Source organism: Prinia subflava, chromosome 2 (assembly GCF_021018805.1).
Source record: "Prinia subflava isolate CZ2003 ecotype Zambia chromosome 2, Cam_Psub_1.2, whole genome shotgun sequence".
NCBI classification, from domain to species: Eukaryota; Metazoa; Chordata; class Aves; order Passeriformes; family Cisticolidae; genus Prinia; species Prinia subflava.
Window position 1 is genome coordinate 48,509,577 of NC_086248.1, and position 22,132 is coordinate 48,531,708.

Below are 22,132 nucleotides of genomic sequence, written 5' to 3' on the forward strand. Positions count from 1 at the left end.
TTGGAATAAAATGCCTTCAGTTAATTGAACTATAGTGAAGTATGATCTAGCATCCTTATTGTGTTATGAGGTGTGATAGTTAGAAATTCTGATTTTTCTTTTAAAAGAAAATAAAAAGAAAAAATGACAGAGACTGGTACATTATATTAATTCATAAAATTTTTATGTTGCATTCAGTCAGACAATTAATCATCATTCGAACAATTTTTTATGACAATTCTCTAAAAACATACAATATTATTCTACTAGGTTTGAACCACTCTCTTCCACTTTCTCATTCCCTCCTCCATTCCCATTGCAACATTGAAGTTGCATGACCTGCTAAGGATGAATCAGATCAGTGCCTGGTTAAAATGGTCTGAAGGAGAGTGTGTCAGGACAGGGTAAGTGGGATATTAAATGTGAGCAAAAAGGAAACCTGAGAAAGAAGAGTGAACGTAGTCAGAGGAGTAGAGACCATTAGATTCTGAATTGGGCAGTTGGAGCCATACTTGGTCATTCTCCATGAGATCAATGACAGCACTGCCAGAAGCCTGGTCAAGGTATCCTTTCTTGTACTCATCATAAGTGTACATAAGCGGGGAACCATTTTTGTAGAGTGCAACCCAAACATTTGTTCCTTTTGCGTGTACATGGTAGGAGAAATAGTACAGTCCAGGGGTCCTGCAAGTGAAGATTCCTGTTCTGGGATCGTAGTGTTGCTGCCTGTTGTACAAGATTTTATCAAATTTGATGGGGACTGTTGCCGCAGGGTAGGCTTTTGAGAGGATGACACTGAAAGCAGACACTGGCATCCCTGTCAGAGCTTGGTTTACTCCTCCTTTTATGAAAGATATCCCTGACAGCTCCCGAGATTCTCCTGCTTTAACATAGCCTTCGGGCATCTGTGGGATTACAGCTTGGCCAGGGGGACCAGGAGGGCCTGGGGGGCCAGGCAAGCCAGGCTCACCTTTGCTGCCTTTAGGCCCGGGGGGTCCAGGTGGTCCCATGGGTCCATTCAAGCCTTTTGTGGAAATGCCTGCTGGGCCCGGCAGTCCTGGTGCTCCTGGCTCACCCTTCACACCGGGGGCTCCGGGCAGGCCAGGGGGGCCAATGGGACCTCTGATCCCAGGGATTCCTGAAGGCCCTCTGGGGCCTGGCTCACCGTTGGTCCCTGGCACTCCCTTGGCTCCTTGTGGGCCCATTGGACCGGGCAGCCCGGGTAGCCCAGCAGGGCCCGAGTCGCCTTTTGGACCGGGGAGACCTGGGTGTCCCTTAGGACCAGCAAGACCCTGCTCACCTGGGTATCCCGGTTTTCCCTCTAATCCTGGTAGGCCTCGTTCCCCCTTGGCCCCTGGGAATCCAGGGTGGCCTGCAGGGCCCATGTCACCTTTGGGCCCAGGTAGGCCATTCTCACCAGGCAAACCTTTGAGTCCGTGAGGGCCCATGTTCCCTGGTGGCCCGACCGGCCCCGGTTCTCCTGGCACACCAGCGGGACCTTGGTCTCCTTTAGGTCCTGGAAGGCCAGGAGGACCTTCAGGCCCTCTGTGTCCCTTCATCCCTGGTAATCCTGGCTTTCCAAAACCTGGGAGTCCTGGGGATCCGGGCAACCCTGCGGGTCCAGGATGTCCCTTGGCTCCAGGGATACCTGCTGCTCCTGGTGGTCCCATTGGCCCAGGCTTGCCAATGCCAACTTCTCCAGGTTCGCCTGGGAGACCCTGGGGACCTGGAAGACCAACTGCTCCGGGTGCGCCTGGAAAACCTCGGTCACCTTTCAGACCCGGTTGACCTGGCAGGCCATTTTCACCAGGCTTCCCTATCCCAGCAGGACCGGGGGGGCCCCGGGGTCCCTGTGGGCCTGGAAGACCCCTGCCACCTGGGCGGCCTGGAATTCCAAATCCGTTTTCTCCCTTTTGTCCGTTTATACCTGGGATACCCGGCTCTCCCTTCTCACCAGGGGGTCCCCTGGGTCCCATAGCTCCAGGAGGGCCCTGTGGTCCTGGCTTGCCAGGGACAGTCAGTCCTGCGGGGCCGGGGGTGCCGGGCGGCCCTTGTGGCCCTCTTGCTCCTGGGAGTCCAGCAGGTCCAGGTTCTCCTTTCTCACCAGTCAGTCCTCTTGCTCCTGGCTTTCCTGGTAGGCCTGGCACTCCTGGCTTTCCAATTGCAGAGAACCCAGGTGGTCCTGGGGGACCAGGGGGGCCTTGGGGACCTGGACTTCCAAACCCTGGCTTTCCTGCAGGACCTGGTTGTCCTCTTGGTCCAGCAGGGCCTGGGGGACCAGGGGGTCCTTGTTCTCCCCTGACCTGCACACCTGTGAGAGAGAGGAAACCAGATCAACCAGAGCATCTACAACATATTTGCAGGCAATATAGCATGGTGGTAATGTGCATGAAGGGTTAATTTAACTTTAGCCTTGTAGAAGTCAAGTTTCAGCTGCTATGTTGGTCGCTGAGAACATGACATTCAGAGTAAAAGTGTTTCACAGCGCTTACAAGTAACAAGTGCAGATTTGTTGGAAATGTGAGATATAAGACTTCTAGAATTTACTTTTTTTTTTTTGTTTGAGTACATTCAGAGTCATCAGAGAGCTTGAAAATGCTATGCAAGTAGATGCAGACTATTAAGTAAGAGAAAGAAAACCAAGACAGGTAACAGATTTAGCAGGTCTCAGACTTGATGAATGAAATGACAGAATGACAGAAAGTTGTCTGTGCAGGTGCAACAGCTTTTTGAAAACAACTTGGTGCTACATTTAAGTAGTGAGAATTTTGTTCTTCCCTTCCTCCTGCTTTCAAAAGTGGCCCATGGCACTGGTTCTTTTGTAAATAGATGAATGTTGTATTTTCAGATATTGTCTGAAAGACCTTTCTCTGTCATAAAAATTTCACACAGTGGCAAGGTCACAACTGATAATTCAATTTACTGTTCTCAGAATTCTGGCATTGTTATGGGTTTTTTTAATACTACTTCATTTTCTTAGTTACTGAAACAGCAGATGGAGCCACTTCACCAAATGTCACAAACAGAGGAATAAACAAACAAGCTCACTGCTTAGTTTTATGTGTGCTTTGGAGGAGCCTGCAGCTTTATGTTGGAATTAGCATGCTGGTTTGTTGAACATTACCTGCAAGTTTAACAAGATACTGTGAGACTACTTCAGCAGTTTACAGCAACTGGCAGCATTATAGAACAAAATAGCATATCTGTGATGGATATTAATTTAAGAAGGCATTTTAGCAATAAGATATGAAGAATGCAAAAAGAGCCTGAATTCTGTTTTTTATAATGGCAACATATTCTGTTGAATGCTTATTTAGAAAATACTATTAATTGATCAATAGTTGTATCAGCTACAATGTTTCCTTGCAGTCTCACAAAAAGACCACTGTAAGTATTACATATATATATACAAATGAAAATTTATACAATGACTGTTCAGCTGTCTCTTAAATAATAAACCGCATTTTCAAATATATGGCTAGTCTTCTTGAACCAAAAGAGAGGTGAAGGAGGAAATGATGCTTCTGCATATTGGGTTTTTTTTTAAATAATAGAGATGTGCTTATGAAATAAATTTGATTTTGGTTTGTTATTGGATGTGAAATGTTGCCTTGTGTATTGACAGGGAAATTGTTCTTATCTAGATAGTGCAGAGAGATTTGCTTTTCTGCTGATGGATAAAATCAGCAGAAATGCATATCAACTTATTTTGCACATCCTCCTATGTCATCCTTCTTAAGGCCATGAAAAGGCAGATAGCTATTAAAATCCTACGGATAGAAAATAAGTATGGTCTGTGATTTATTTGTGATATACTGACAATTGTTTTGGTGGCAAATTGCATCAGACTTTAGCTCACAGTGTATCTCCTTTTTACTTTTACCATATTTTAGGTGTGAATATCAGTCCTAGGTTCACAGAGTGGTGGGTCCTGCCAATTTTGCCTAAAATGTTAAAGGCATTGTCAACACTCATGTTGTTATAGAAATTTTCTGTGAGCTGTATTGTTCCAAAGTTCTGCTGCTTTTAGATAAAAATTGTAATTTTAATTGTGCTATCTAAAAGCAATGGTTATTCCTCTGAGGAAAGGACTACTAAATCCATTAATGAAGTAGAATTTATACCAAGAACTTTGAAGTATTGATTGGCTACTCTTTTATATGTCTCAGCACATACCTTGATGCAAAATTGGTTTACATTCTCTAGTGCAATCACACCGCATATATGTATTGAATTAAGTATGTAGACTTTAACTTAATCTGCAGTAATGGCTTATTTAAACATTGCTGAATAATGAGACCTCATTCAGTTATTGTTTTCAATTTGGGCTTTTCAAATATTTCAAGCCAAAGAGATAGTGGTTAAAAAATTATGTTCTGGAGAGCAGTCAAGACCAAGATTTTTTTAAAATTTCAGCTATTCTGAATCAAAACCCCTGAATGAAGGTAGTGTGGATTCAATGCCCTAAGCAGCAATTCTGTTCTCCAGATTTGCCCATGTCCTTTTTCTGGGGAAGAGAAGCTTATTTGGTAATGCTGTTTTCTGAGCCCCTCATTCAGTTTCTTTATTTCCACCCGAGTGTGATTACTACAATTAAAAGTGAATGGGATAGAGAAAAAAAAGAAAGCTGTTTTGAATAGCCTGATGATGTCTCAAAGAAAATAATGCTGTTCTCAGAGGTTAAAATAGGATGTTTACAAGGAAGATACACTTCTCTTAATTTTAGTGATGACAATTTTGAATAGTCATTGTGGATCAGAAGCTTTGAGTTAAAGTTTTTTAAAAAAGATGTTGGCCTAAGCATGGAAAAATAAACAGGACTCAAATAGTTTCAAACATTAGGGATAGCCACCTGTTCAACTTAAAGGGACAGAAAGGCTAACCAGAAATAAGATGAAACAATGTAGCATTGCAGTTCTGTATTGCCTATCCAAGCTGCCATAAGACTGATTTATGCAATGAAGAGGGATTTTTTAAATGTCCTAAAGCTAGAATTGTTATATTACTATGTATTTATCCTGATAATTAAAGCATAAGCCTAAATTACTCATTAAAAACTATATAGAAGTTTATGGCACATTTTTACAACTACATATCATTTTAATTTGTCTTTTTAGGTTTTAAGTGGGTCTTCATTTGCCCATGTGTATCATACACATATTTAAATTCACACCTAAGGTCTGTTTTGAGTACAGGTAACATGACAAAATATGGAAAAGTTCTTCCTGAATGAAGGTAGGTTGTAGGTGACAAGCCTGTTGCTAGAAACCCCAGTGCTGAATCAAGAAATTTGAAGATAATTATCATGTTGTACATCATTATGTACACAATCATGTTGTGTTACTCCCACTATTGAAGCAGAGGTGTGTTACTTTGTTTCTGCTCTATATGCCTTTGGTGTTTGTTGGGTAAAACATTTGTCTGACAGGTGTGCATCGTTGTCAGTGGGAGGCAACTCCAGAGCTACTGTAAATTCTTTCTCAAGTGATAAAAATATTTCAATAAACCTAAACTGTTAGTGAAATTTGAATGCCAGTAGTATAAGCAAAGAGCTTTTAGTCATGTATTGAACCTCTGGGAATAATTGTATTAGTTTATTATGAAAAAATAGTAAACTTACCTTGACTCTTGACATTGTATGGTAGAAAATGTGGCCCCTTGATGCTGGATTGTTTCTGATATCTCTCAGAAAAATATCCATCACCACCATGGACAATGTTCAGACAAAGCAGCAGCAGTAGAGATATTTGTAAATGCATGTTTCCAAATCTGTTCTGTGTTAGAAAAAGTAGAGAAAAATAGTTGTAAAGAGAAGCTGTTTAGCATTGGTTTTGGAGCATGAACGAGGTGAGTTTTCTTAAACTATTGATATTAAAAGTAACATTATTTTGTGCTTACTTCCATCTGCTTTCACTAGTTTTGAGAAATGCTCTAAGAAGAAGGGAATCAGCATTGCTATTACTTTGAATGATGGAGCTGTTCTATGGATAGATTAGAGGCAATAGTCTCACTCTTTGAAAAAGAATAATTTTGATTGGATGGCAGCCTATTCAAGACAACAGTATTCAGAAACAGAGATTATTTTAACTAGACCTCCAAAGTAAGTTCAGGAGTTCCATATACCAAAACTCCTGAAAAGAAGAAAAGTTTTCAGTGAAAATACATAAACATTTCCACACTGCTTCTGTCTATGCTATAGCAAATGAAGGATGAAGTCCTGGTTCCTTCAGCATCAGTGGCAAAAATCTCACCAAGGTTGAAACCTGGTTTTTACATGTAGCCCTACAGAGAGCCCCAGTGGCAGTGAGGATGCTGTCACTGGCCCCTAAATATCAACCCTCTTCCCTCCTCAGACAGAAAACAGGCATCCTGAAGAAGTTACCTTCAAAACCAAAGAGAATAGAATGAAATCGTGACATACCAAAATGTTGTGGAGCTCCAATGCAGAGTGGTAGAGGAGTGAATCCTCCTCTACTGAGGAGTTCTTCTGCCACTGGTGAGTGAGCAGAAGCTGATGATTTCAAGTGCCACCCTTGAGTATTTATCTGCTTCTCTCCTTAGTTGGGTGACTGCTGGATGTAAGCTCCTCCCTCAAAATCAGTAAGCAGTAATTACCTGTGTGTGTATAAGTGTGTTTTTTAGGGGTGGGGGAGAGCTATTTTGGGCAGTCATCCTAGATTCTCTTAAGGGCTTTTTCTTTGTTGCTCTTTTTCCTAACTATTTTCTTGGATTTCTTATTGTTTATGAGATTGTATTGCTCATAGCTTGTTTTTTTCTAAATTTTTTTTCTAAAAATTTATTTTATTTTTAAAACCCTCTGTTTTTAGAATTGATACAAGTAACATTGGGAAAAGTCATGACCTAGTAAGTAAGGTTAGTAATTCCAAGTGTTCATTTACGTTTCTCTGTAAATGTTTTAAGGAAAGACCTATACATTTTGAACTTTGGTGAGCTGTTACTTTTAGGAGTAACCCCACTAAAGTTTGTAGAGACCATTTATGTGAGTAACTAAAGGCTACTTATGTGAGTGATTGTTCACTGGCATACAAGTGAAGACCATCAAATCCATTAAGATGTTTATAAGGGAGCAGTCACTAACTGATTATTTTAAGCAGTTATTTTAGGAGATCATCTTCATGTTATATCTCTACACTTCTGTTTTGATGTTGGAGGTATACTACTAAACATATAATGCAAGTAATGTTTCTGTATTATGAAATCTTGAAATGCGAGTTCACCTTACAAAATGAGCACTTCTTTGTGTCCAGTTGTATCAAATGTACTGAAACTCACACTGCTTAATTTTGCAAGTGTTAACACAGGGTGATGTCTGTGGGTTTCAGTTTAGTAAATTTAAACTAATGCTGGTTTTAGTGTTGGTGGATGAAACCTGGTTATGCTTTTAGCTCTTCAGAGATTTTGTTAAACCAGTCTTGCTTAATGGACTGTACCCACAGATTGCAACTTTTTTTTTTTTAATAAATCTTACAGTGATTCAGCACCACTTTATTGAAGCTCAGTACTACATAGGCAGTAACTCTCAGTCCTTGAATTGTTTGTGGCTCTGAATAATCTTTTAAAATTGAAGGTCAAAGTAAAAGACAGAAAACATCCTTTTCTGATTAAGGATGAAATTGTGGAATTAAATATATAGTGCACTTTGCTGTAAGAAAAAATACCTACATATAAATTATCTGTGTATTAAAACTCTTTTGTCAATTGCAGATTGTTTTGATATTCATATATGGTATTCAATTTTATAGGAGTTATAGGAGTACTAATAAATAATGTGTATTACTATCAGTTCTCATGCATGGTAGGTACACTAGGAACACCTGTTGCTGTTCCAACCAAAAAACTGAGCTGGTGGCCCTGAACCCTGTGGAATGACAGGTTAACGTGGGCTGAATTTTACCTGCTCCATGCCTTTGTTTAATTCCACACTCTTCAGCTTTTTTGGCTTTTATGTATTATGGCAAATATCCTGGAACACAAGTTACTGTGCTGAAAGGGACCAGTGGACCATCAAGTCTGTTCTGCTTCCAATTGTGCTAATACCTTTGCTTACTAGAGGACTGGATTAATGTTTTAACTTAAACTGGTACAATAATTTATTCAATGTATTGTTGAACAGTTCTTCTATTCTTTCTAGTCATCCTGTAAACAACACTATCTATGTACTATTTTTGTAAATAACCCTTTTTTGCTGCGGTGGTCTTCAGACTAAAGCCTGCTTTTTCCATTATGTTTGCATGCCTGACCTGGTCAGTGATTTTCAAAGAGTTTTCATATCTGAGATGGCATTTCTACTCCCCACATATGTATTCAGTTTCTTTTAGTCTTTCAGAAAAGGGAACTCTGTCCTCAGGGTTGGTTTTTTTTTGTGTGTGTGTGTGTGTGTAATTCTCAAGGTGCTTTATTTAAAAAATTAGTCTCTATAAATTCAAATGAGAGTACAGTCATCCACTTTTGACAGAGGCAGCAAATATATGGGCATAAAGTTTATTTCCTCCTTGAAAAAACACAGCTCCAGCCCCTGTTTTGGTTTGTATAAATCCAAAAATAGCTTTTGATTTTTAAAAGCATTTAAATATACAGCCCTCAGTGGGAAGTGTGGTTGTTGCTAATTTGACAATATTTGGTTAAGAACAGCAGGCAGCAGTTTCACGCATACAGTTTTGTGCTAATTTTTTGCCTAATTCAGAAATACCCCCAAAGCAGGCACACTTATGTTACAAAAGCACCAATAATTTACACTGATATTAGCCCAGCAACCTCTCTTCCTGCCTTGGCTCCCTCTGGGCAGGAAGGTGAATAATCTCTGTGTGTCTCTGCATAAATAGGGATGATTGTGGGGTCAAAAGCTATGTACAGGCAAACCCCTTGTCCTTGTGATTAACCTGAGCTCCACCCTATTGTGCTATCTTATGCCACTTCTTTGGCTTGAGGTTTTGTTTTTGTGGGTGTGAGAAGTTGAGGTAGAATTGAGTTCACTGCTTTTGTATGTTTTTCCCGTTGCTGTGGCTCTTTCATATTGGCAGAGCACTAACATGCATTTAGTGCTAAGCGTGCATGTGAAAGGTGTGCTGTGGTATGTATTTGCCCTTGCAAAAATACCCGCAACAGACACACTTGTGTATATCTATTTACAATAACAGCACATTGTAAACTAGAAAGGTTATTTGCAGAGCTGGTTTCAAAATAGAGACCTTCAGATGCTTTTGTTTTATAGTTATACATTTAGAAAGTTGTTGTTGTTTACAAATGAAGGTGTCTTCACTCCCTCCTCCCCACAAATGTAATAGTCAGCAATAAAATTTGATCCATTCTGCTACTTCAGAACTTTCTTCTTAGCAGTGTACTGGCTGCATCTTCCCATATAAAGGCAGTCACGTTACAGCGATGCAATAGCCCAAGTCCTGAGCTTAACTGCAATAAAAAGACTCTAAATAGTCTGGATGGACCACAGGAATGGTACTGAAGTCAAAGCCTCCAGTACCATTTGCAGCACTCTGCAGTGTTTCATTAGATTTGCTGACTGGATGTTCAGATTGTTGTGGAATGTTGTTGGAAAGCATGCACTTAGGCGTGCTTTCCAAAACCCCTTTTTTGCTTCGGTATCTTACTCCCGCAGAGTCAGCAGAAACACGAGTAACATGGAAGTGATGCCATGATTTGGGAAATGGGAAGTGACTTTCACCACAACCCTACAAGTTACTCACAAAGTGACTTGAGTGAGTCCCACAACAAGCAACTGCTTACAAGGAAGAAGCATGGAACTTCTTATTTAAACATAAATTGTAATAAGACAATAAACCACTCCATGTCATGCACCCTTAAAAAAAAAAAAAAAAAAAAAAGAAGCAAGCTTTTTTTTGGAGAAGCAAAGGAAAAGCAAAACTCCAGGAAAGGTTGTGCTAGGTCCTTGCAGTAGCTGGGAACTGGCCAGTTATGTTCTTGATGCTGAGGATACTCAGTGTGAATATATTTCTTGTTTTGACTTGGAGTATGTGATCTTAATTTTTGTACCATCTAAGCACAAACCATGAACTTAATTTCAAATAACAGAATTCTCTGAAATTAATGACTCATGGCTTTAACTTGAAATTTGTCTTATTTTTAATAATTGGCCTTTAGTCATAATCCTGACTTTTTGCTTCTTAAAATTGTTATGGGTTACAATTACTGTTTATGGTAAAAAATGGCACTCAAGGAACCTGATCTGTGGAGGGCTGTTTACTCCCTTGATTTGGATAAAAAATCTCAGCTGTGAAGAAAGAGTCAAGAATGTGCTGGTGGGAGATTTTTCCTTTAATTTAAAAAGTAGACTGAAAAATGAGGAGTAATTTGTTATTGATGATATAAAATCAAAACACTATCAACAACAGGACACAGTGCTTTTGCTGCTTCTGGCTCAGATCCAGTTTTCTTACCTGCTTGTAGTAACCTTGGAGAATGTCCTAGTCTGTAACAAGTTTTCTTCTATTAAAATATTGGTGCCCAAAACTCATGGTAGTTTTGGAAAGGACTTTAACAGCTACTAGCACCATCTCTGGTGAACGAATTCCCCAGTCTCCAATTTTAAGTTTTCAAAGAAAGATGTTTAAGAGTTTCCACAAGAGCTCTGAAAGCCTGCCATGAAATTAAAGAAATAATTGGATTTCCCAGTTTGTGATATGCTTTATGGCACTTTGGAAATTCCTAAATCATGTCAACTCCATGGTTTAAAGCTGTCCTGTATCTCTTTCTGTCACACTGTGGTGTAGAGTGTTCTCATCCTCCACAACAGCAGCCAGGTAAGCCCTCAATGGGAGTGCAGAGCAACAAAACGTTGTACTGAACCTGACGGGTCAAACTAATGCAGAGGGGTTTCAGCTTTTTATTGCCCACAGTCAAATGGACACAAAGGAGTAGGAAATGGGAAAATTTGTTAACTCGATAGCTGTGGGAAACCTGGGTTGTTTGTTTGTTTTGATGGTGTTTGTTTTGTGTTTATTGTAACATCCTATTTACATGGAGAGTATTTTCTACTCTAACACTAGCTGCTTGGATTGGACTGCACAGGACTGGAAAACATCTTGCTGAAGGAAATATTTACCATGCTAATTGAAAAGTAAATAAGATTTATTTTGAGTTTCAGAATGCATGTCTTTTTTTAAGGCTTGTTGAGGTAATGTGCAGGGCTGTGCAGCCCTATCTATATCCATATTTTGAGATATAAAGAATTCTGTTTAAACAAACCAACCAAAACAAACTCTGTTACTCCTATAGTCCTGTTGTACTCTTTTTATGGACTTTAGGTCCTTATACTCTTTTAACACTTGTAATTGTGGTTGAGTAAATGTCCTCCTTTCAAGTAGTAATGGAAAGATGGTCTGTATTTTTTCTGGCAGTGCAAAACTGACTGCTGACCAGTTTGTTCTGTTCAGCTCAAGTAACTTGATCACAGGAGCTCTGCTTAGTATAGCGTATAATATTAGTATATTTAAATAGATGACACCCAGTTTAATATTTATAGTTGTATTCTGGCTAAGTTAATTTGCAGGGACACTAAATGACCATGTTGAAACCTCAAGAGAAGATGTGTTCCACAAAGCTTATAGAGAAAGCTTTGGGACTGATAGGAATTTTTGATGAAACAGTCCTCTGAGACAGATAGTATTGTTGATTATTGCTTTCTAACAGCACTACATTGTTTATCACCATGTTCACTAGGCTTGTATAAAGATAAGACAATCTTCACCCATATTAGAGAACTTCTGGTAACTGAGTAAAAGATATGAAACAGAAGTACTGGTGTTAGAAAAGATTTTTCCTTGGGTATCCTGTTGGCCTGACCTTATACACCCCTCATTTTTTGTATCTCCTTCCCTTGTTTCTGAAAGTAAAAACAACAAATATTGTTTAAAAGAATATATTAATTTGCAGCTGCTATCAGATATGTGGGTTTAATTGAAAACCGATCAATTTCAGGATACTGAAAACACAAAGCTGGGTTTATATATTAAATATTCATCCTTCCTTTCAAAAATGCTTTTCTAATTGTGTAAATGATTAGTTATATAAAGTTTTGTATTTTCACTAGTTCTATTTAAAAATGCAAACATGCAGCTGATGGCAGGACTTGCATGAAGAGGAAGAGCAGAAGTATTTAGTTAACCTGTTGCACAGTTCGGAAAAGTAAAATTTCAAGGAGCACTGAGTGGCCTGAGTAAATGCAAAGATTTTGCTCTGGATTTTGACAAGGGAGTTCCAGAAAACTCTGGAGCTACTTAAACATTGCCAGATAAAGAGATTTTCCGTTCATTCTAGCTGAAGATACTCGTTTTCAGCCTTCTTGCACTCCCAGTTGTGTCAATACAATGGTTTATGATGATTTTCTTTAAGAATTTGATTTGGATTAAAATCAGTCAGACTTTCCTGGGAGTGATGGAGGATGAAGGCTTATTTTCTGTAGGTCCCTGTCATTTCACAATGTGTTTTAAATTATTTTGAAACACGTTAAATAGATCAGAAGTCTTTAAAAATTACTGCGAGTCTTCTTTCTGTTTTAGTAAGTACCTGATGTTCTTGTTTAAAAAGAACATTCACATAGAAACATAAATATGCTAAGTAGTCATATTTTCCCAGTGAGGACTATTTTTATTCATTTTTTAAATTCATGCTCTATTTTTTCAATGATTTTTATTAGATTATTTAATATCTTTTTCTACATCTGTGCTTGCTGGACTCAAGGTTTCTGTCAGAGTGCCCTGAACCACAGTGAATAAAGTAGAAACCATGGAAAAAAAGAGTGGGAACCACTTCTACTTTCCCAAAGGTGAAAAAGTTCATGCATCTTCCTTTGGTATCCCATAATTAGGGGAATCTTCCAAATAGTTGGTCAAAAATAGGTGTAACTGAGCTGCTTTTTCAAGTGTACCCACTGGAGCATGTAGTCAGCCTGCTGAATAGTCTCATTCATTGACTATACTACCTGCTGTGGTTTGGACAATTGGCACCGAGTTGTTTTTAAACTTCCATGTTTAAAAACAGGTGCCAAAGGGGGAAATCCAGACTTTTACAACCAGAACAAATAAAAAGTTGTCTGAGTTCATTTTAAAAATAAGGAATTTGTTTGTTTAATTAAGTGTGGCATTTTAAATATTGCTGTTTTGTTTTAATTTATTTAAATTGAAACTTTGAAAAGTTCTTTTGGTGGGTGCATATGTCTATGGTGGGTGCCAGTCCTATGACGAGTAGCTGAGGAAGCTGAAGTTGTTTAGTCTGAAGAAAAGAGTGTCAGGGGGGACTTTATTCCTCTCTACAACTACCTGACAGAAGTTAGAGTGGATTCCAGTGTCTATTCTTAAATAGGGAGTGATACAACAAGGGGAAACAGCTTCACATTGCACCAGTAGAGGGTTAGTTTGGCTATTAGGACAAATTTATTTACCAAAAAGGTTGTCAAGCATTGGAACAGGCTGCCCAGGGAAGGTGTGGAGTCACCATTCCTGGAGGTACCTTAAAGACTTCTAGATGTGGTGCTTAAGGACATGGTTGGACTTGATGGTTCTAAAGTCTTTTGAAATCTAAATGATTCTATGATTCTGTATAAATTTTTTATACTGTCTCACTTATGCAAAATAAGCTTGGGTCCATGAAACCTAAGTGTTCCTGATGATTATTAATAGACTAGTTTTCATTTCAATTAGCTGAAATTGAATTTTTACAAGCATTATATTGTCACAAAGGAGAGTCATAATTACTTGCTTTTAATAATGTACTAATGCAGTGTCAGCTTTTATTATGACAGAAAAGGCTACGAAGGGCTACAAAGTTTTATAGGTGATATTTGCTGTATTATCTGACTCAAATCACAAGTTTCAATGTCTCCTGTAGGACATCTTCCTCCATAGGAGGAAAATCACATGAATATGAGGGGTGATCTTTTTTTATGAGCTTCACTAGTAGGCTTTTGCATTCAAAGCTTTGAGGACCAAAAGAGTCTATATAAAGAGACTCGTATAGAAGTATCTCATATGAAATGACACAGATAGATACTTTCCAAACTACTGATAAAAAAAACATATGGAGATACCAGGAAAGATAGGGCCTCCTAAACTCATGACAGACACCCTGACCAAACTTGATCCTGTTTCCAATGGTGATACTTGCTGCCTCTGCTGCTACTGTACTAAATGGTGAAAAAACAAAATTGAAAATCGGACTCCTGCTGGAGGTGATGTGAAGTGACTTCCACACCCATTGACAGTGATCTCCACAGATCACACCTATTACACCAGTGAAATTCTGCTGCATACAAAAGTAAAAGTGGGGATATGAAATGGGCTACAGAGGGAAAGACTCATTTATCCCTGTCATATAGTCCAGCTTGTGATGTGGACTCTGAATTATATGATTATCTCATGCAACATCTCTCTTTAAAAATTCTTGTAGAACATTTGGGTTTGTCCTCCAAAAAGCTGTAGATTCCAGTTTGAGAGCTACTGTATTTGTGTGCAGTGGGGAAAAGTATCATATGATGATTAGGAGGAGGGCGTTTTAACAGCAGAAAATAAGGGTTGCTCTAAATTAGTTTTCAACCAAAAATAAGTGTGGAATCTAGAAAGCTGTGCCTAAAATGAATGCTGTTACTTGATATGGTATCTGTGCTAGTATCATCACATCATTTAACATTAAATCTGATACATTCAATTCAATGGTTCTGTTGCCATTGCATGGCTTATCCAATTACTATCTGGTTGTCCCCTTCTGCACTAGAAACAAGGCAAGGTTCAATTTTTATATTTGCATATTTGCAATCTCATTTTGCAGGCCAGCTTTCCCTTTTTTCTTAAAGGTACTTCACATTTTTCCAACAACAGATTTCAGTATTAGATTTAGATGTAGTAGATTCAAAAAGAAGCCTTATATACAGAAAATCTATCTGCAAATTCAGTAGGTTACAAGAATGAGATTTAGAATTTGATTTTTTGATTGAAACCCTTTCATTTACCAGCTTGAAATATTTTTAAATAAAGCTGAGAATCTTGTAACATTCTCCTTATTTCAGGACATAAACATAACACTATTTATGTGTTGAAATATTAGTTCACCAAGAATGCATGTTAGGTCATTCAGAGAGAGTTTATTGTTTCAGAAAATAGACCTGCTGTGTCTATAGACCTGTGGTGGGATATATTTGCTTACCTACGTATTAGTAAGTAAAAGTAAAATTAAAATAGTAGGATATTTTTCTCCTGTTTCCTTTTTATACATGTCTAAATCCAGATCTTTTCTGGTATGTCCTGTGTACATAAATTGTATTGGGTTTCAGAGTTGGATTTCACCTCTGGCTGTGCTGATGACCACAGATGTTTACATGAACTGGCAGACTTTTCCCTCTGAGACTTCCCTGCAGTGCTATATCCCTGAGACACTCAAGTCGTTTAGAACAGGGGATTTTGCTTGTTTGTGCACCAAAAGCTTGCAGGTACTTTAAGAGAAGATATATTTAGGCTGGTCACATAGGGAGTGCCAATACTCTTGGAAAACTGAGCTGGCAGGAGCATGAGCAGAATTTATATGATATGTGAAATAATCTCTGGTCAACCTCACAAACTATTTAATACCAGTAGAGGATAATTTTACTACCTTTAGCAGTTTCTAGAGATCAAAAATGCCAAGTAAAGAGAACACGAACTTTTGTATTGACAACGCAAGATCTATTTTACAAATTTAATTGGAATAGTGGGCACAATTTTGTCATGGTATTTCTAAAACTGATTTGGAATGTTTAAACTTCTACTGGATTATCTTTTAGAAGCAGAGAAAAGTTCTCACTGTAAAAATTTGTATTCTCTAAGAAAACAATCTGAAGTTTCAGACAATTTGGTTAGAAGCTGTCACAGTGGTGCTACCTATGAATCTGACATTTAGGACTAAATGGTCTCTTGGGAACACAGGATCTTGGTCCTTTGATGAAGAAACGTCAAAAACAGTCATAGATGTAAAGGACCTGTTTCTATTGAGATTTGGCAGATTCAAGAATAGAGAACAAGTTAAAATTCTGGTATTTTTAAACCATCTTTCTGTGGAATGATAGTGCAGGATGCACTACCATTCAGCTGTTTTGATGGAAAATTGCCTCATGGTATTTGTTCAAACTTCTGGCAGAAGCCTCTCACCTAGGTTGTTAAAATGCTCCTTATAACCCTTCATTCCTAAGTGACCTGAAGGACAAGTATGACACCTCAGATGCAGGTGCTTTTTTGTGTCTAGTGTCTGGGAGAAGTTGGTTTGCATACTTGCATACAACTGCAAAAAAGTAAGGATCAGCAAGACTGCGTTTTGTGTTTGGAGTTATTTTATGGCCTACATCTAAAATGTCTACTTGAAATAAAACATGTTTTTTCCAAGTTATACTTATGTCCAGGAAAGGACTACAGGCTGTCCAAGTCTCAACCATCAGCTTATAATCAAGGCCTGATGGCATCTAATTACATTTCAGGTGACTACACAGTGGGCTGTGAAATAAAATACTCCATTTTTGACACTGGTTTATGCAAATGTGGATCAGGCCTCTGATGTTTATTCAAAGACATGTATGCCCTAAGTCTTTATTTAACAGAAAATGCATTTATTGGCAGAGTCTAACAGCAGGTTCTGAGTTTCTGCCGTCAAGCTTATGGCCCATAAAAGCTTAGTTAGCTCCCTGTACCCCAACAGCAAAGCATTTTTCCTTGACTTCTGCATTTATGCCACATGCCTGGAAGGCACATAGGAAGCATCTCAAGTTTCTGTTCTTGTGCCTTGAGGACAAAGTAAATGTGATTATAATCTGCCACTGCCCCTTCCAAAAGAGACACAGTCTGTTTCTTTTGGAGAGTGGTCCATTAAGCAACTAAGTAGGTGGGAGATCTTGATGCTGAAGGTGTAGATAAGTTCTTTGGGGCATTTAGCTGCCAAACCCTTAACAAGCCTTTATTGTGCAAATGCAATCAGAAATTTGTAATAATTGCATAAAATTTCATGGTAGTGGCAGATTGGATATTTTGCACATTGTGCCACTATGTCCCAAATTCCAAACCTATGGAAAGAATGCCTTGGAGCCGCTTGGTGAGAGGTATGTACAGGACTAAGGTAGAGACTTTTTCTCCTGATGTTTTTATTAAAGGATGAACAAACAGTTTTAAACCGATCTTTTTGAAAAAGCAAAAGTATGAGGTATAAGAAGTTGCAGTTATTGCATGAAGGAGGTATTGAGTTGGACTGGTGAAAATTTGTCAGCGTTTTATTTGAAAACCTAATCCTGGTGAAACCTCACAGTTCACACTAAAGATGAATTATATATATTTCCTGTTATAACATCAGGTAATTATTTTAATGTTTAAACTCTTTTTCTCTTATGATTTTACAATTCAGGGCATCAGGGTTTTTTTTTAAGGAAAACTATATTCACAGTCTTTGGTTTTTTATTTTTAAAGACATAGTATTTCATATTGTTATTAAAAGCTGTTTGATCTACAAAAGATGGTATTGAAAATTGTAAACTAACACTCAGTTGCCATAAATTAAAATGAAATCTTCCCAAGGAAAAAAAAAAGCCAAGAATACAAGTGTTTCATATGTTCTTTATAGTACTGTAATTTAAAGCATGATCACTCATTATTTTTGTGTCATCTGTCTCCTTGTTGGTAACTGTATCTCTCTGAGAACCTCTTGCCAAACAGATGCTAGGAGTAAGAAACTAGTGCTTTGGAAAAGTTGAAACTCACAACTAAACTAGCTTGAGGCTAGTCATCTCTTCCCAAAGGCATTTCTTTTCTTCTTCATCCCAGATACTTATTACATTTTCATTTGGAGAACCTTTTAACCTTTTAAGGATGAGTGCTGCAATGTTCCTGGCTCTTTCTGAAGAACAGTGGTTTTTTGTGGGTGTTTTTTTTGTTTTGTGGGGTTTTTTTAAGTATGAAAAACAATGAAAAAGTCCATAAGAACTGGGTTTTTTTAATTCTGTTTTCCCAAGATTTGTCATTTGTTTTTCTTAGTCTAGAACAGAATGTTTGCTCTGAATTTCAGTTACTGTCATTTTAAATGACAAAAAATTTAGAAAACTTTCTGCATTTTCTGAAGTTTGGAGCTGATTTGACTGTTATTGTTACCCTCCAGTGTATATCAGAATAACTTGTAGAGAGGACTATAAATATGTTTAAGAATATCAATATATCTTTTGGGGTGCATCCCATGGGGATGCTTTCTGAAACTGGCTGGTCATTACAACCATGTTCTCTGTACCTGGAAGTACAGAGAAAGGATTAGATTTTTAAAACACTACATATATGTGCGTATTTGATTATTTTTAGGGCTCTTTTAGGGTTTTTCCCCCTGCACTTTTTCATTCCGGATGTTGTGGTTAGGCAGCTATCAAGGATTGTCATGATTACACAGACCTCCAGCTTTTCGTAGTGTCCTTGTGACAGAAACTTTACATGCCAAAGGCATATATATATATATAGTGGAAAATATAACATTGAAAGGGATTTGAGTAGTTGTGGCTATTGCAAAGGGTGCTGTCTCACATCAGTAAAACTGATTCCTATAGAAACTGCTGCCTCGCTAGCCACCACAGTTTTTGGCTTAAGTATTGAAGATGTTAGAAGTACTCCCAAGATTGCCTCTGTTTAGGCAGTGTGATATTGAAGCCCACGCCCAGATAGCTTCATCCTAGGCAAAGCATCCTCTGAATACCACTTCTATAGAGGCAACTAACTGCTGTCCTCAGATGAGGCTGGAGATAAAAATTCATGATTTTCTCCAGTGACTGACTGATGTATTCTGGCACTCAATATACTGTCACTTAGAAATCCATTCATAAGTATCTGATTGTGTCCATTATTTATGTATTTATTATATGTATTATAATTCAGTATTTAATGCTCTGTAATGCCTCCATCTCTCTGCATCTGGCCCATAGTGTCTGATGGTGATGAATGATGTCCACTCCCTGTAGGTAGAACCAGCCAAAAGGACTAGATCGGGACAGGTGCTGTCCACATTTTAATCAAACCTTCCTAAAATGCAGTTGTAAGTACCTTTGTTGATGGAGGATGATAAAGTACAGCTGACTATATTTCTATTATCGTTCTTACTTAGAACAGTTAGGCAGTGAAAGATAGGATGATTAGTCTTATTTCTTTGGACTTCAGCATGATGTTGAGTAGGTTTGTAGTTTGGGTGCAGAATATTGGTATATTCTATTACCAATAGAATATAACTAATAATACATTTAATACTACATTTAAGAATAGCCCCCTTTCCCTTTACTGCTATTGCTGCTAATTTTTTTCTTAGCCCATCACCTCCTGAAAGTTGCTTTCCAAAGTTTGCAAAAAGACAAAATGGCAAACCGTAAGGAAACAACAAAGGAAATCTGTGTTGCTTCCACACTATCCTCTTTCCTCTTTCCAGTACCATATCAGGATGTGGTTTTGCTACCTTTAGAGCTGCAGGATTTCTTTTCCTGAAGACTCTCTGGGCTGGTGGAAATGGGTGTAAAGGGAGAAGACATTTAGCTTGTAACTAGAAATGTAAACACTGCACTTTTCCTACATAAAACATTCAAACAATATGTATAGAACTGAAGGCTTATCTCAGTTTTTCAGTAATTTTTTTTCTATGCATTTCTTTCCAATTTCCATATCTTTAGCTTTGCTCTCTGCTTCTCATTGTATTTGATGCTTCCTCTTATTATTATGTTCTACCTACACTGTTCACCATGGCGTGGGTGGGGGTATTTGTTGCTGCTCATGCGTTATCAAGCAGGAGATCTGTGGAGCCAAGTGTAAGTAGAGTAAGTCCTTTCATAAAAAGTAAGGCCAAAATAGTAAAGAAAATACATTTTTGAAGCTGGCTAGAACAGTCTAGGTAGCAAGAAACTGCTGCAATGTACAAAATGTTCTTGCTGCAACTTGTCCAATCATGCTGACATAGAATCACTGCTTTTAAATAGAAAAATTTAGCTAGACCATAATTATGGTCATATTTTACTTCTCTTGAAAAGCACCTTATACAGAACTCTCTATTTAGTATTAGACTACCAAAAATGATAGTCTGTCCATTGACTCACTTAAAAATATATTCCTCTGAAAATGCAACCTGAGACAGAAGTCAGCAATCCTGAAACTTCAGACAGAATCACCGTCTGCTTTTGGTGAAGGCTTTGGATTTTCTAATTTTGTTATTGTAATTTCTGTCATGCTGTCCGAGAGCAGAATTTTCAATCTGTCTCATCGCAAATATCGTATTTTTTTATTCAATAGAACTAAAGGTCGTTTGAGTCCTAGCCTGGACATGCTGAATAAGCTTTAAATTTCCCATTCATTTTATATATATAAGATGCAAAATGAAAAACCTGCTTCTTGGCTCTTAGCTCCAAGAAGCTGCAGAGGAACTCAGGCTGGTGATGAAATCCTGCTGTGGTGACAGCCCAAGAATGCTGTCCACTCCATCAGATCAGGTTTGGAATTCAGGGCACTTCTCTTTTGTTTGTGTCTGTGAATTTGAAAGGAGCTTTTTCCAGCAGGAAACAAATATGGATATTTTTATGATATGCCACTCATTTCAAGTTCCTTCTTGTAGTTGCTCAGTACTTGTTTTCTTCAAATTTATTGAAACTCTTTGGGACTGAAGAGTCTTCTTGGTATCTGAGAATTCTCTCAAGTCTTGACATATGTCTATATCTTACTCTTCCTTGAACAAAATGTAATTTTAAATATTTTCAGTGTCTAATGCCAAACTGGTTCATTACATTAATTCATTCCTACTGTCATAATACAAGCCAAAGAAGCTTGCCTAGTACCTTCCATTTCTACCCAACGCTTATCTTCAAGGATGTAGCATTCTATCCTAGTTTTTATGTAGCTGTGGGTTACTCTGATTACTTCACAAACTGCTCCAGAACCTGCTTCACACCGCAGAGGAGAACTCCCTTTGTTATCTCATCTTTTAGAAGTTTGTCAGAAGTTTCTTTTTCATCTCTCTTTTTCCTTTGTTTTTCTTCTTGTTTGTTTGGGGTTTTTTCTTCATCTGTATTGGAGTGTTGTGCAATATCATTTTAGCATATAACAAGCTATATTAACTTGTTTTGGTTTGGGAGAATGTAAGCATCAGGAACTGTCATACATGGCTACTACAGACACAATTTCTCCTGCACCTCCAAAAGAATTTGATTTGTCTTAGTTTCATATTTTGAGAACATCTTTCTCTCTCTCTCTCTGTTCAATGGTTTTATTTTCATCTTTCTTTTTCTCTTGATCAATTTCTTATCCTGTCATATTCCTCCTTGTTTGGATATGTTATATATACTGCCTTTTGGATACAGCACATATGTTCCTATGAAAATATTCATGCATATATATGCATAAACTGTATTATATGCACACTAACTGTTGGATAACATACAACAGTATATGTTATCGATATGTATCCATGTACAGATACATATACAACAGTATATGTATCCATATACTGTTGGATAACAGTCTTAAACAAATAAAGATTAAAAATAATCATTTTCAATAAGACATCTTTTGTATATATGGAGATGAAAAATTATCTAGTATCACCTAATTTTCAGAATTTAATTCCAACATAATTTTCAGGCCATACATAAAAATCATACATTTTCATTACAAAGTACTAATTAGTTTTTGAAAAGTAATGTAAAAATTTATCTAGATAAAATTATGAAATTGCATAGAAAACGTGTAACCCATTTTTTTTCCTAATCTGTGATTGCAACTAATTCCTGACTTAAAAATTCAACTTTTATCCTAATTGACATCCAAGAGCTATCTATCAGAATTAGGTAAGCTCTAGAAAAGCTTTGTAAAAATTCTGTTTAATATGTTTGTCTGCAAACTCAAAAGAAATAAAAGTATTATTTCCTTATCAGAGGAGGAACATTCCTTGAACTGGTTTCAAGACTTTACCCTTAGGTGCATAAAAACCTTTACTTTTTCAAGTGTCTTTAATTTCCTGTTTTCCAAAGAAGTTTTAAACACTGTAATTATATTTTGAGAAATATTAATTGATGCTTTTATGTATAGAGCTCAATTAACTCATATGTTATGCATCAGAACAGCATTCATCTCCTTTGGAAATGATGGGG

General features: G+C 37.7%; 2 protein-coding genes across 2 annotated transcripts in view; one reads left to right on the forward strand and one right to left on the reverse strand.

Moving 5' to 3' along the window:
- The window catches only part of NT5DC1 (5'-nucleotidase domain containing 1), a 123,531-nt gene that overhangs the window by 16,594 nt on the left and 84,805 nt on the right, over positions 1–22,132 (forward strand). The gene's annotated exons all lie outside the window — the stretch shown is intronic.
- On the reverse strand, positions 142–6,557 carry COL10A1 (collagen type X alpha 1 chain). Its single transcript, XM_063389841.1, has 3 exons — positions 6,401–6,557; positions 5,600–5,753; positions 142–2,290 (listed from the first exon to the last, which is right to left on the reverse strand). The coding sequence occupies exons 2-3, from the start codon at positions 5,736–5,738 to the stop codon at positions 396–398; spliced, it is 2,034 nt and encodes a 677-aa protein (XP_063245911.1). The 5' UTR covers positions 5,739–5,753; positions 6,401–6,557; the 3' UTR covers positions 142–395.